Source organism: Aureococcus anophagefferens (assembly GCF_000186865.1).
Source record: "Aureococcus anophagefferens unplaced genomic scaffold AURANscaffold_18, whole genome shotgun sequence".
In the NCBI taxonomy this organism is placed as follows: Eukaryota; class Pelagophyceae; order Pelagomonadales; family Pelagomonadaceae; genus Aureococcus; species Aureococcus anophagefferens.
In genome coordinates, this window is record NW_008705578.1 from 650389 (window position 1) to 663421 (window position 13033).

General features: G+C 69.3%; 3 protein-coding genes across 3 annotated transcripts; 2 read left to right on the forward strand and 1 right to left on the reverse strand.

Annotated features, from left to right (window-relative positions):
* Positions 1 to 1030: 1030 nt before the first annotated feature.
* Positions 1031 to 2394, reverse strand: AURANDRAFT_65975 (hypothetical protein; the record flags this gene model as incomplete). The annotated part of the gene is made up of 2 exons (XM_009041042.1): positions 1031 to 1884; positions 2037 to 2394. The coding sequence occupies 2 exons, from the start codon at positions 2392 to 2394 to the stop codon at positions 1031 to 1033; spliced, it is 1212 nt and encodes a 403-aa protein (XP_009039290.1).
* Positions 2395 to 6675: 4281 nt separating this feature from the next.
* SelU1 (selenoprotein) lies at positions 6676 to 7356 on the forward strand (the record flags this gene model as incomplete). The annotated part of the gene is made up of 1 exon (XM_009041010.1): positions 6676 to 7356. A coding segment is annotated over one exon (681 nt), but the record flags the coding sequence as incomplete, so codon positions are not given.
* Positions 7357 to 9436: 2080 nt separating this feature from the next.
* AURANDRAFT_10190 (hypothetical protein) lies at positions 9437 to 11890 on the forward strand (the record flags this gene model as incomplete). Its single annotated transcript, XM_009041011.1, has 3 exons — positions 9437 to 10060; positions 10115 to 11032; positions 11093 to 11890. Coding segments are annotated over 3 exons (2340 nt in total), but the record flags the coding sequence as incomplete, so codon positions are not given.
* Between the last annotated feature and the right edge of the window lie 1143 nt (positions 11891 to 13033).

Below are 13033 nucleotides of genomic sequence, written 5' to 3' on the forward strand. Positions count from 1 at the left end.
TCTGGTCGCCCCCATGACGAACGATTCCCGACGCTCTGTGACTCGAAGGGGACCGAAAATCGGGTCGGGGGAAGCTGCCGCGCCTCATTCCACCCCCTGGGGCTGCCCGTTTGCGTCGCCTCGCAATCGTCCGGATGTCACGTCTTTTCATGTGCCTCACCCACATGTTTGCGGACCTCAAAGCCACTGGGATCGTTGCACGTCGCTGCATATTCGAGGAGCGCGGGGCCCTCTAAGGTGGAGATTCCATCATCGGCCGCTGAAATGCTCGCACGAGAGACCGTCTCTTAGCTACGGATTACTGCAGCATTGCTTCATAGATGTGCTTGTTCAACGACGGCTCATTCGCAGCCGTAGCCGGTGGTGCCCCTGCAACTTGCGGCGTTTCTAATAGCGCTTCAGCGCATGGGAGCGGCCCCCAACTGAGATGGCGCGGCTCGTCCACGACGGGCTGTCCGAGGGCGTGTTCAAGGCGGAGAACGCGAAGGCCGTCGGCAACGAGAAGTTCCAGGCGGGCAGCTTCGCCGACGCGCTCGACTGGTACGACCGGTCGCTGAAGCTCATCGACGACGTGCTGTCGACGGGCGCGGACTACGAGCGCCACGCCAAGTACGGCGGGCCGGAGCTGCTGCGGTGCCACCGCAAGGCGCTGAAGCAGGCGCGCCAGCTCCAGGTGAAGGTCCACTGCAACCGCTGCAAGACGCTCGCCAAGGTCGGCCGCTTCGCCGAGGCGCGCGCGGCCGCCGCAGAGGTGCGCGCGCTCGACCCGGAGAACGCGACGGCCATCAAGGCCGGCGCCCACGCGGCCGTCGCCATGGAGGACGCCGCGGGGGCCGAGTGGGACGTGCTCCGCAACTACGCGATCCGCAACCCCGGCGACGTCGAGGCCGCGGGCCTCGTCGCGATCTGGGAGGAGGCCCGCGGCTACGCCGACGAGGAGGCCGCCGCCCGCAGCGCGTCGGCGTGACTCGACGCGTGGCATGTGTCGCAAGTTTCGAATAACGGATACATATGTGTAACATTAGAAACATCACAGGTCGTTCGGGAGCTGGACGCGCTCCCCGTAGAGCGACGCCGCGGTCTCGTCCGACGGCCGGACGCGGCCGAGCGGCGTCGTCGTCACGTAGGGCCGGATCGTCGCCCGGAGCTGCTTCAGGCTCGCGGCGACCGTGTTCGACTCGAGGCGGTAGAGCCCGCTGAAGGGCGAGTTGAAGTCGACGGCGAGCGCGTTGAAGACGACCAACGCGCCGACGATGAACGCGAAGAGGACGTGGACGCCGAAGGACGCGTCGAAGACGAGCGCGCCGTCGACGGTCACCGCGCCGAGCATGTGCGGCACGCGCACGGGCATGGGCCGGTCGAGCGTCAGGTAGGTGTAGGCGACGACGAGCGCCACGGACAGGGCCCGCAGCACGCTGAACTGCACGGGCGGGATGCCCGAGTTCTCGAGCGAGAGCCGGACGCCCCGCGCCTCCATGAGCCGCTCCGTCGTCTCGAGCGCGGACGTCAGCACGTCGTAGGCGCCGTCGCCGCGCCACTCGAGCTGCGCGCGCCGGAGCGTCGCGTAGAGCGTGCCCAGGTTGTCGACGGACGACGCCATGGCCTCGAGCTCGAGCTCGCGCGTGCCCGCGATGAGGTCCGTCGAGTGCAGCCAGAGCTGCTCCGCGCACTGCTCAAAGACCTCGACGCGCCGCGCCCGCGGCGGCGCCCCGGGCGCGTCGTCCTCGAGCAGCACGATCTCGAGCGTCTTCACGAGCGGCAGCATGAGCGTGCACTCCTCGACGGCCGCGCCGCGCAGCGCGCCGAGCCGCGACGTCGCGTCGGAGATCGTCGACGCCGTCAGCGTGCCGAAGACGATGGAGATCAGGCTAAAAAAGTAACCGCCTGGGCAGCAAAAGGGTGCGAAATTCCCAACTTCAAAGGCTCCTATCTCGGTCGTTTTCCGCTCGTTTCGGCTGATTTTTGGACGAGCGATCATCTCTCGGAGCGCTCTCGACGCGTGGATGCTGTTTCCGAAACGCGCGCGCGCGGAACACTCACGTTGAAGCGAAGTTGAATCACCCTTTTGCTGCCCTGGTAGCCGCCCTCGACGGCGTTCGGCGGCGGGATCTGCGACAGCACCGCGACGACGGCCGGGTACGCGAGGTACGCGGCGACGACGCTCACCGTGCGCGACAGCGACCGGTCGCCCTCCGGCGCGTCGAACGACTTGCTGTCGAGCGTGCCGCACTCGTAAAATTCTCCCGGCGGCGCGTAGGACCGCCGCGGCTGCGGCGCCTTGAGCGCGTTGGAGAGCTGCTCGAGGCGGCGCTCCGCATGGAGTCGTGCGCCTACGCGCCGCACGCGCCGCGGCGGCGCGGTGAGCGCCGAGGCTGTTGCAAGCAGAGCTAGCATCGCTGCTTGCGGCGTTCCCATCGTGTGCGCTTCTTGAGCCCCCTATTGCACTGCAAATGCCCTTCTCAACCAAATAGCTGCCCAGCGGCCGGACTGCGCCGGGGACGATGGTTTGCCGCTAGCGCATACACCCATGGGCCTCTTCGGGAAGAAGAAGCCGAAGGACGGCGCCGCGAAGGCGGACGCCAAGGCTGGGAAGAAGGATGCGGGGAAGAAGGGGGCGCCGGCCGCCGAGGAGTCCAAGGAGGACCCCAAGGGCGGCGGCAAGGATGCCAAGGACGGCAAGAAGGACAAGAAGACGCTCAAGGCCGAGAAGGCCGCGGAGAAGGCGAAGAAGAAGAAGGCCTACGACGAGCAGATGGCGCTCTTCGAGGCCATGGAGAAGGAGGGCACGTTCGTCGAGTGCTTCCAGTGCTTCGAGGAGGCCGAGGAGCGCGTCTGCTGCCGCGCGCAGCTCTGCGACCACTGCTACGGCAACACGGGCGCCTGCCCGTCCTGCGGCATCGCCGTCAAGGACAACCAGCCCATCGCCGAGGACCCGCGGACGAAGGCGACGTCCCTCGACGACCGCCTCGAGCTGAACAACATGGACGAGGCCGCGATGGCCGCGGAGCGCGAGCGCCAGCTCGCCGTCGACGTCAAGCAGGAGCTTCTGGAGTGCCGCATCTGTTTGAACCCGGGCGTGCGCCGCAAGTGCTGCGGCGGCTGCATCTGCGACAACTGCTACAACAAGAAGACGCACTGCCCGGCCTGCGGCAAGTCGGCCGCGAAGCGGGGCCTCGCGTCCTTCTCCCTGAACGACCCGGGCCTCTGGCCCGTGCTCTGCGGCTGGTGCCTGACGGCCTGGGTCCTGGGCCTCGTCGTCGGCGCCGGGTTCCTCATCGTCTACGTGGAGCGGAAGGACATGCGGACGCTCCACGGCTACACGTGCTACGGCTTCCTGCCGCGCTGCGACCGCCTCGAGTGCATCGAGCTCTACAGCAAGGCCAACGCGCCCGTCGCGAGCAGCGAGTCGCGGCCCCGGAGCCCGCTCCAGGTCGGCGCGAACGAGACGGGCTACCCGTCGGCCGCGCCGTCGTTCTCGCCGTCGCTCTTTCCCTCCCTCGCGCCGTCGCTCCGGCCGACGGACACCTTCGCGCCGACGGGCCTCCCGACGCCCAACGCGACGCTGGCCGCGAACGCGACCTGGGCGCCGTCGCCCGCGGCGACGGCCGCGGCCGCCGCGGCCGCGGACGCGGGCGACGACGGCGACCTGCACCTCGTGAACATGGCGACGTGGAAGCGCTGCGACCTCGACAGCGTCGTCAAGATCGTCGGGTCGACGTGCATTTTTGATTACGACCTCTGGTCCCAGAGCGGCCACATGCTCGGCTTCGACTTTTGCGTCGGCACGAACGCGCTCCGCCAGGACAAGCAGGTCGACGGCGACGAGGTGTCGACGGCGCGCTTCGCCGGCGGCGTCTACGTCTTCGACGACAACTTCGCCTGGTGGGGCAACGAGACGAGCCACAAGTCGAACATCCGGGGCAGCGCTTTGTGGGAGTCGATCGAGGGCGCGGAGGTCGACGACAAGTGCGGCGCGCACTCGGAGGGGGCGGCGCTCCACTTCTTCGGCAAGGATTTGCGGGAGGCCGTGACGAAGCCCCTGGACGTGCGCCACGGCGGCCACGTGAATCTGCGACTAAAGCTCGCGCCGACGAAGCCCGGCGACGACGCGTCGTGCCGGGGCAACTACGGCGCGGCGATCACCATCTACTACAACGTGGCGGACTCGCCCGAGTGGGTGCCCATCTCCACGTTGGAGGCGTCGACCTACGCCTACGAGGTCTTCAACTTGGTGTCGGCGAAGATCCCCGTGAACGGGTCGACGGCGTCGACGCGGTTCAAGATCTCGCAGCCGTCCTTTTTGCGGGAGCGGGACCACTGGGCCATCGACGACGTCAACATCTTCCACAAGTTCGAGTCCGGCTGGAAGAGCAGCGAGTGGTGGGGGAAGGCGCTGAGCGACGCGCACGACGACGTCGGCGTCGCGCAGTGCTGCTACGACACGGACCAGTGCGAGATCGCGGAGCCGGAGCCCGCGTCGACGCGGCCGGGCACCATGTTCCGCAAGGGCTGCGACGCCGTCTTCAAATTGGACGTGCCGTCGAACCGGCGCAAGCGCTACGCGGGGCAGCGGACGAACGGCGACCCCTACGTCGACCCCGAGGACGAGTCGCGGTTCTACACGCGCATCAACGGCGCCCACTTCTTCGTGTCCCTCGCCGGCCTCGCCCAGCTCTACAACTTTGTGTATTTCCTCGTCAAGGTCTACTTCACGCAGGGCGCCCAGGCCGTCTGGAAGCTCGTGCTGCCGGACGTCGTCATGAAATGGCTCGGCCGCGAGCGGAAGATCATGGTCGTCGAGGAGGACCCCGACGACCCCTACGCGGAGTACGGCGACATGGAGGTCGAGGAGGACCCGGACGACGCCCAGCTCAAGCAGGTCTTCGAGCTCGACGTCGACGGCGACTGGCAGCGGCGGTTCCTCGCCTACACGTGCGTGCCCTACGCGGGGGCCTTCTTCCTCGCGATGATCAACACGAACTACAACGTGCTCTACACGCCCGTGCACGCCTGGGGCGCGCCGCTCATGATGGGCGCGGTCTGGGTCGTGCCCGTGCCCAAGTTCTTCGTCTTCGTGCTCGCGGCGGCGCTCGACGCGAAGCCGTTGTACCTCGTGGCGAAGAACGTGGTCTGCGTGCTGCCGCGGTGGATCCACCTCATCCACCTCAACCTCTTCCCCGAGGTCAACGCGCTCATGGTCGGCTCCGAGAACGCGAAGGACGCGGCGCTGCACGTGCCGCTGTCCGCCATGGAGGAGATGAGCCGCTTCACGAAGCGCCAGTGCGTCGGCATGGCGTTTCTGTACGTGCTGGCCTGCCAGCCCTTCGCGCTCGTCGCCCTCGCCTTCGACAGCTTCAAGTTCGAGTACGACTCCGTGGACCGCTACGTGTCGGGCACGCTCGGCGCGGTGACGATCGTGCGGGCGCTCTGCGGCTACGACATCTTCATGAAGGCGGCGCTCGGGAGCGGTTTTCTGTTTTCCCAGAACTCGCAGCACCGGAACCAGATCGGCGACGCGGTCTGCGAGAAGCGGACGAAGTGGATCACGATCTACACGATGCTCTCGACGTTCCTCGCGGCGGGCATCTTGTTCCCCTCGGACGAGAGCGGCCACGTCCAGACGCGCAAGATCGAGATCTTCCAGGGCATCGTGCTCGTGGCCTTCGCGTCCTTCTTCTACGGCATGCTCGTGGGCTTCGTCCAGGGCCTGCCCGTGACGCCGTCCGTGCGCCTCACGAAGATCGACGGCGGCCTCTACTTCACGTTCCTGAGCCGCACGCACTGCCCCTGCTTCCACCACTTCCACGAGTGCTCCACGATGCACAGCAGACGGCAGATCATCGTCCTCTTCGTCGAGGACATCATGACCTTCATCGCGCGGCTCAAGGGCGAGGAGGCCGACGAGGACACGACCCAGTTCCTCCTCGCCGTCGCGTAACTTCGGAAAATCGAATTAGGCGGGTCACACCTCGCTCTCGCACATGTCCGTCGCCTCGACGGCGACGCGGCCGGAGAGCTTCCGCATCGTCGCGACGGTCATGAGGATCGTGACCGCGAAGAGCGCGACGAAGACGACGGTCGTGCCCAGGTGGCCCCGCAGCTCGTCGCGCATCTCCTCGCGCAGCTTGCCGATGGTGCAGAGGAAGGCGAGGCTCAGGAGCGTGCTGCACATCATGACCCACTCGAGCGCCGCGCCGCAGCCCCGCGGCGACAGCAGCTTCCGCCACCGCACCTTGCGCGTGATCTCGATCTTGTAGTGGTTGCAGCCCTGCTGCCGCCAGACCTTGGTCCCGGGCTTGATGGCGCCCCGCAGGCTCCAGGCCTCGTAGGCGAAGCGCGTCAGCGGGCCGCGCAGCTTGCCGCCCTCGTCGCGGAAGTAGTAGCCGTCCGTGCCGCCGTCGCTCTCGCCGCGGTCGAAGCGCTGGCGGTCCATCACTGCGGTGCTGTTGCGGTGTTGTTGTAGTGTTTATATCACGAGGAGCGGGGCAAACCGCCTCTCGGAACGGCTAAATCCGCTGCCATTGCGCCGGAGAGCTGAAAAGCCGTGAGTGCCGTCACCTTGCACACGACTCAGCTCGATCCGAGCGAGCAGCTCGTCAGTGCGCCTCGCGCGCCGTCGACGAGCGCCAAGGCATACATCGTCGCAAGCCCGGCGCCGCCGAGCGCAGCAAACAAATGCGGCTCTTCTACAGCGCGCTGGCCGTCGGCGCCGCCGGCTTGGCCGCGAAGCGGATGAGCACCGCAAAAAGGCCGGTCGTCACGGCGGCGGACCTGGGCTCGACCATGCTGCTGCCCGTGGCCGACGGCGCCGTGACCGGCGCCGCCGTGCCGGCGTCGTCGCTGTGGTCCAAGGCCGGCGCGCTCATCTTCGTCGTGCGGCGGCCCGGCTGACCGCTCTGCCGCGAGGAGGCGCGCGGCCTCAGCGAGCTCGTCAAAATCCGCGGCAGCCGGCAGAACTTCGTGGGCATCATCAAGGAGGTCGCGCCGACGAGCCAGGCGGCCAACGACACGGTGCTGGGCGTCGGCGAGTTCGAGCGGCAGTACTTCGGGGGCGGCGCCGTCTACCTCGACGAGGGGAAGCAGTTCTACGGCTTCCTCGGCGACCGGAAGCTCATCTCGACCAGAAACGTCTTCAAAGCGCTCGTGCGGCCGCTCAAGACCTGGCGGAGCCTGCGGGCCGTCGGCGACCGCATGAAGTCCAAGGGCATCGAGGGCAACATGGTCGGCGAGGGCCTGCTGCTCGGCGGCGTGCTCGTCGTCGACCGCGACGGCAGGGTGACCTACTCGTACCCGGAGACGACGGGCGAGCCCGCGCCCGTCGACGCCGTCGACGAGGCCCTCGACGCCCTCGACGACTAGGGGTCCGAAACCCCCCTCGCGCGCGCGCGCGCGGGCCGCTCCCATGACGGCGGCGCAAGACGACCCGCGCCGCGGGTCGTCGCGCCGCCCGAGCCGAGCGGGCCGCGGCGCTAAAGAACTTACGACGCGAAGAGGATGCGCAGCAGGTCCCGGGTCTGGTCGAACTTGAGGTGGCCCGCACGGAGGTTTCTCCCGCCCGCGTTCGCGGCGAGCATCGTCGCACCGGGCTTCCACTTGATCTGCGCCGGGAAGCGGCCGCTCCAGGCCTCGGGCACGAGGTCCATGGCCGGCGACCCGTCGGGGCTCATGGGCCCGAGGATCTCGTTCGTCGAGAAGTCGAGGAGGATGAAGACGGTCCGCGGGCCGATCGCGCGGCGCATCGTCGCCATCTTGTCCTTGGGCAGCCCGAAGAGGCGCCGGCGGAGCACCTCGGCGCGCGTCTGGCCCGAGCAGAGGAAGAGGAAGCCCGGCGCGTGGTCGCCGCCGTCGTCGTCGACGCGCGCGCCGACGTACGCCGCCGCGTCCGCCGCCGCCGGCGGCGGCGGCGGCGGCGGCGGCGCGGGGTCCGGCGGCGGCGCGATCTTCCGCGCGCGCTGCCAGCGCGCCGTCTGCGGCTCCGGCGCCGGCGCCGGCGCCGGCCGCGCGCGCGCGGCGCGGCCGAGCGCGGCGCCGACCTCGTTGAGGATGATTTTCCGGGGCCCGAGGCCGATGCCGATGTCGACGAGGTCCTGCTCGTCGCAGTAGCTCAGCGTCTGGAGGTCCTCGATCTCGTTCTCCGCGAGGACCGCCGCGTACTTGGTGAGCCGGTGGTTCGCGAGGAAGTCCTGGAGCCGCCGCTGCTCGTGCTCGGGGCTCAGCGCGTCGTCGAACTCGGACCCGAAGCTCCCGCTGCTGCGGCTCCCGCCGTCGCCGTCGGAGGGGGCCGCGGCGACCCGCGCGGGCGCCGGCGGGGGCGCCGTCTCCTTGCGACACGCGTGCAGCGCCGCGGTCAGCGACCTATCCGGAGGAGCCTCGGAACGGTCCGTCTTTAAAAAAAGGAGGCGCCGGCGCCGCGCGACGTCGTCGTCGGCCGCTGCCGCCGGCTCGCGCTGCGCGGCGTGCGCCACCCGCTCGCGGACCCGGAGCCGAGCAGCGCGTCCTGGAGCGACGAGCCCACGGAGGGCGCCGCCGCGGGCGCGGCGTCCGGCTCCTGCGATGCCGTGTCTCCTATCTTTTCAAAGAAAGACGACGCGGCGGGACGCGCGTCGTCGTCGTCGTCCCCGCCGTCGGAGTAGTAGTCCTCCTGCGTCGACGACGCCGACGGCGCGCCGCTCGCGGCGTCGCCGTCGAGCGCGGCCTCGAGCCGCGCGACGAGCGACGCCATCTCCTCCGCCGGCGCGGGGTCGCAGCGCACGCCGTTGCAGGTCTTCGCGCCCCTGCGCGGAGTCATCGTAGAGCCCCCGTAAAAAGGAGGCAAGACGCACCCGACGTTCCGGTTAAACGAGACCTGGAGGCCGCAGGTCGGACAGCTGCCGAGCTCCACGAGGCCCAGGCCTTCGAGCGAAGTCCGGAGCACGGACACGTCCATGGCGACGCCGCCGCGACCACCGCCGGACGGCCACCAGGAACGGCGCACGAAGCTCTCCGGGCTGCCGATCACACCCGCATCAGTGGCTAGTGTTTCTGGAAGCTTTGCTTTGGCTCGGATATACAAATCTAAATCTGCAACGATTCAGGTAGGCCCACCTTTCCTTATGCTCACCTAATCCTAGCCTTTCGCGGGCCGCGACGTCGAGGGCTGCCACAGGCCTGTTGCTCGCGGCTCCCCCCGCCCGGGGCGTGAGGCGCGGTTGGTCGTCCGGTCGGCGGCGGCGTGCCCCGCGCCATGGCGATGGGATTCGACCAGGGCTGGGCCATCGGCGCGCCGTGCTTCTTCAACGACGAGGGCCTGGGCTGGATCGAGGGCAAGGTGGAGAAGGTCGTCGGCGTGGGCCGGTCGGCGACGCTCACGCTCAGGTCGGCGGACGGCCGCGTGACGACGCAGCGCGAGGCGTCCGAGGTCGAGGCGGCGTCGTCGCGCGCCCTCGACGGCGTCGACGACATGGTCCAGCTCGACGAGCTCACGGAGGCGACGGTGCTGAGCACGCTGCGCGTGCGCTACCGGCGCAAGGACATCTACACGAACGTCGGCGGCATCCTCATCGCCGTCAACCCCTACGAGACCCTCGAGGCCCAGATCTACGGCGAGGAGCAGATGCACGCCTACGGCTCCGCGGACGCGGCGTTCGCGGGCATGACGCCGCACCCGTACCTGCTCGCGGAGGCCGCGCTCCGCGCGCTGGACCGGGACCGCGAGTCGCAGTCCTTCGTCATCTCCGGCGAGTCGGGGTCGGGCAAGACGGAGACCTGCAAGTACGTCCTGCGCTACCTCTCCTACCGCAGCAAGCGCCGCTACGAGCACAGCATCCAGGCGAGGGGCGACGGCAAGGCGAACGCGCTCGAGGAGTCCGTGCTCCTGTCGAACCCCATCCTCGAGGCCTTTGGGAACGCCAAGACGCTGCGCAACGACAACTCGTCGCGCTGGGGCAAGTACACGCAGGTCTACGTCCAGCCGTCGTCGGGCTCCATCAAGCGCGTCGGCATCACCGCGTACCTCCTCGAGAAGGTCCGCATCGTCGAGCGCGCCAAGGGCGAGCGGAACTACCACATCCTGTACCAGATGGTCGCCGGCGCCGCCGCGGCCAAGGGCAAGGACCCGGGCCTCGCGCTCACGAAGGGGCTCGGCGCCGACCCCGTCGCGCACGCGGTGCTCCGCGACGACGGCTACGGCAAGGACGACGGCGGGAACGCGTCCGTCGCGGCCATCGACGTCGACGACGCGGTCCAGTTCGCGGCGACGCGCGACGCGCTTTTGAAGCTCCAGATCGAGGAGACGGGCCTCGTCGGCGCGCTGAGCGCCGTCTGCCACCTCGGGGACGTGTGCTTCGACGAGGTCGCGGACGACCACGCGGACTCCATCGCGGCCGTGGGCAAAAACGACATGCGCAAGCGGGGCGGCGGCTTCCTGGGCATGGGCGGCGGCGACGAGAAGCGCCACGCCATCGACATCGCCGCGGAGGCCCTCGGCGTGAACCGCACGGAGCTCGAGGAGAGCCTGCTGAGCCGCCGCGTCGCGGGCGTCCGCGTGCCGCGGCGCGCGGCGGAGGCGGAGCACGCCAAGGCCGCCTTCGCCAAGGCCTTGTACTCGCGCGTCTTCGACTGGGTCCTGGCCCGCGTCAACGACGCTCTGAAGGCCATGACGGGCACGGGCCAGACGCTGCGGGAGGCGTTGACGGGCAAGAAGCAGCCCAAGGAGGAGCTGCTCACCATCGGCCTGCTCGACATTTTCGGCTTCGAGTGCTTCGCCCACAATTCGTTGGAGCAGCTGTTGATCAACTACGCCAACGAGCGCCTGCTCCGCGAGTTCAACAAGCAGGTCTTCGAGGCCGCGACGCGCGAGTACAACGCCGAGGGCGTGCCCGTGGGCGACCTGACCTTCCACGACAACTCGGGGTTACTCAATACCCTCGAGGGCCCGCGCGACGGCATCTTCGCCATGCTGAACTCGGAGTGCGTGCGCCGCGACGGCAACGACGCGAACCTGCTCAAGGCGATCGTCAAGAAGCACTCGCGCGCGCCGGGCGCGAAGCAGGACGTCAAGAAGGGGCCGGGCGTCTTCGTGCCCCAGGTGCGCCGGAGCTCGACGGTGGCCGAGCGGTCCACGGCGGGCAAGACCTTCGGCGTGTCCCACTTCGCCGCGGACGTCGTCTACGAGATCGGGGGCTTCGTCGAGAAGAATAGGGACCGCCTGCCCGAGGAGATCTGCTCCCTCGTGTCGACGTCCGACGCGCTCTTCGTCGCGGGCCTCTTCGCGGACGTCGACGAGGCCGCGGGCGAGGGGGCGTCGGGCGCGGCCTTCGCGGGCTCGAGCGCGGCGCGCGGCGGCGGCGCGGGCTCCAAAAAAGCGCAGCGCTACGTCGCGGGGTCCTTCGCGGAGTCGCTGGCGAAGCTGACGGGGCTATTGGACGAGACGGCCCAGTCCTTCGTGCGCTGCGTGAAGCCGAACCACAAGGCCGCCAAGGAGGCCTTCGACGGCGTCGTCGTGCTGGACCAGCTCCGGTGCATGGGCATGCTCGAGCTCGTGTCCGCGCGCGCGCGGGGCTACGCGGGGCGCATGGACCACGACATGTTCACGAGCCGCTACGGCATCCTCATGGAGGACGCCAAGGACGTGGACATGGCCGCGTTCGAGTCCGCGGACAAGGCGAAGCTCGGCGAGTTTTTGCGGCTTTTGGCGACGAAGAAGTTCATCAAGCCCGAGTGCCTGAGCAACGGCGAGATCGCCATCGGCAAGACCAAGGTCTTCCTCAAGCGCGGCGCCCAGAACGTGCTCGAGACCGCGCGCGAGGCGCGGCTCTGCGCGGACGTGCTTTTGGCGCTGGGCGAGGCGACGGCGTCGCGCGACGCGAACGCGCTGGAGCTCACGCTGCGCATCGCCGACGAGCTGCGCCTCGGCGAGACGGAGGAGGCGCGCCTCGCGCGGGCGACGCTCACCGACGAGCGCGCGTACCGCGAGATCGTCGAGGCCGCGGAGACGCGGAAGCAGGACCACGTCGTCGCCGCGCTCGCGGAGCACAACTTTCCGGTGGACGACGGCGCGGCGAAGAAGGGCAACAAGAAGGAGGACCTGCCCTTCGCCGCGGGCCAGTGGTTCTCCGGCGCGGAGTGGTCGACGTACGTCCTCGACGCCGTCAAGTTCGCGAAATGCGAGCTCGCGGCGCTCCGGTGCTTCGACGAGTTCAAGGACATGACCGAGGGCAACGTCGAGGCGCTGATCCCCAAGGGCGAGGCGGCGCGGGGCGCGCTCCTGGCCCTCGTCAAGGAGCGCAAGCCCGTGCCCGAGGACATCGAGAGCCCGCCGCTGCCCTACGACGCGCTCCAGCAGTGCGCGGACGAGCTCCTCGCCAAGCTCAACGAGGCCGAGAAGCTCGCGCGGCAGATCTCGGCGCTCAAGGCGCTCAAGGCGGCCATCGCCGCCAAGGACGCCACGCTCATCGCCGCGGCGCTCGCGGCCTACGACAAGCCGCCGAACGCGGCCATCGTCCAGGTCCAGATCGACGAGGCCAAGGACATCCAGCACGGCCTGGGCATCAAGGGCAAGATGCTGGCCCTCGTCGCGTCCTGCGAGGCCCTGGCGAAGCAGGCCGTCGCACCGAACGCGCACGCGGCGCAGGCGTACCTCGACGAGACCGCGGGCCCGCTCGACGCGCTCGAGGCCGAGACGTCGCTCGCGAAGGAGTTCGCCTGGCTCGCGCCGGAGATCGCGCGGGCCGAGGCCGTCGCCGCGCGGCTCACGAAGACGCGCGCGGACACCAAGGCCGCGGACGAGGCGCGCGTGCTCGCGGCCATGGCCGCCGAGGAGCGCGCCAAGGAGGCCGCGAAGCAGGCCGCGCTCAAGCAGGCCGAGGAGGCGAAGCACGCGGCCCTCGAGAAGCAGCGCCACGAGGAGGAGGCCGCGCGCAAGAAGGCCCACGAGAAGCACCAGGCCGAATTGCAGGCCAAGGCGGACGCGGAGGCCGCGGCCGCGGCCGAGGCCAAGGCCAAGGAGAAGGCCGCCGAGGAGGCCGAGCGGTTGAAGAACCTCCCGCCGCCGCCG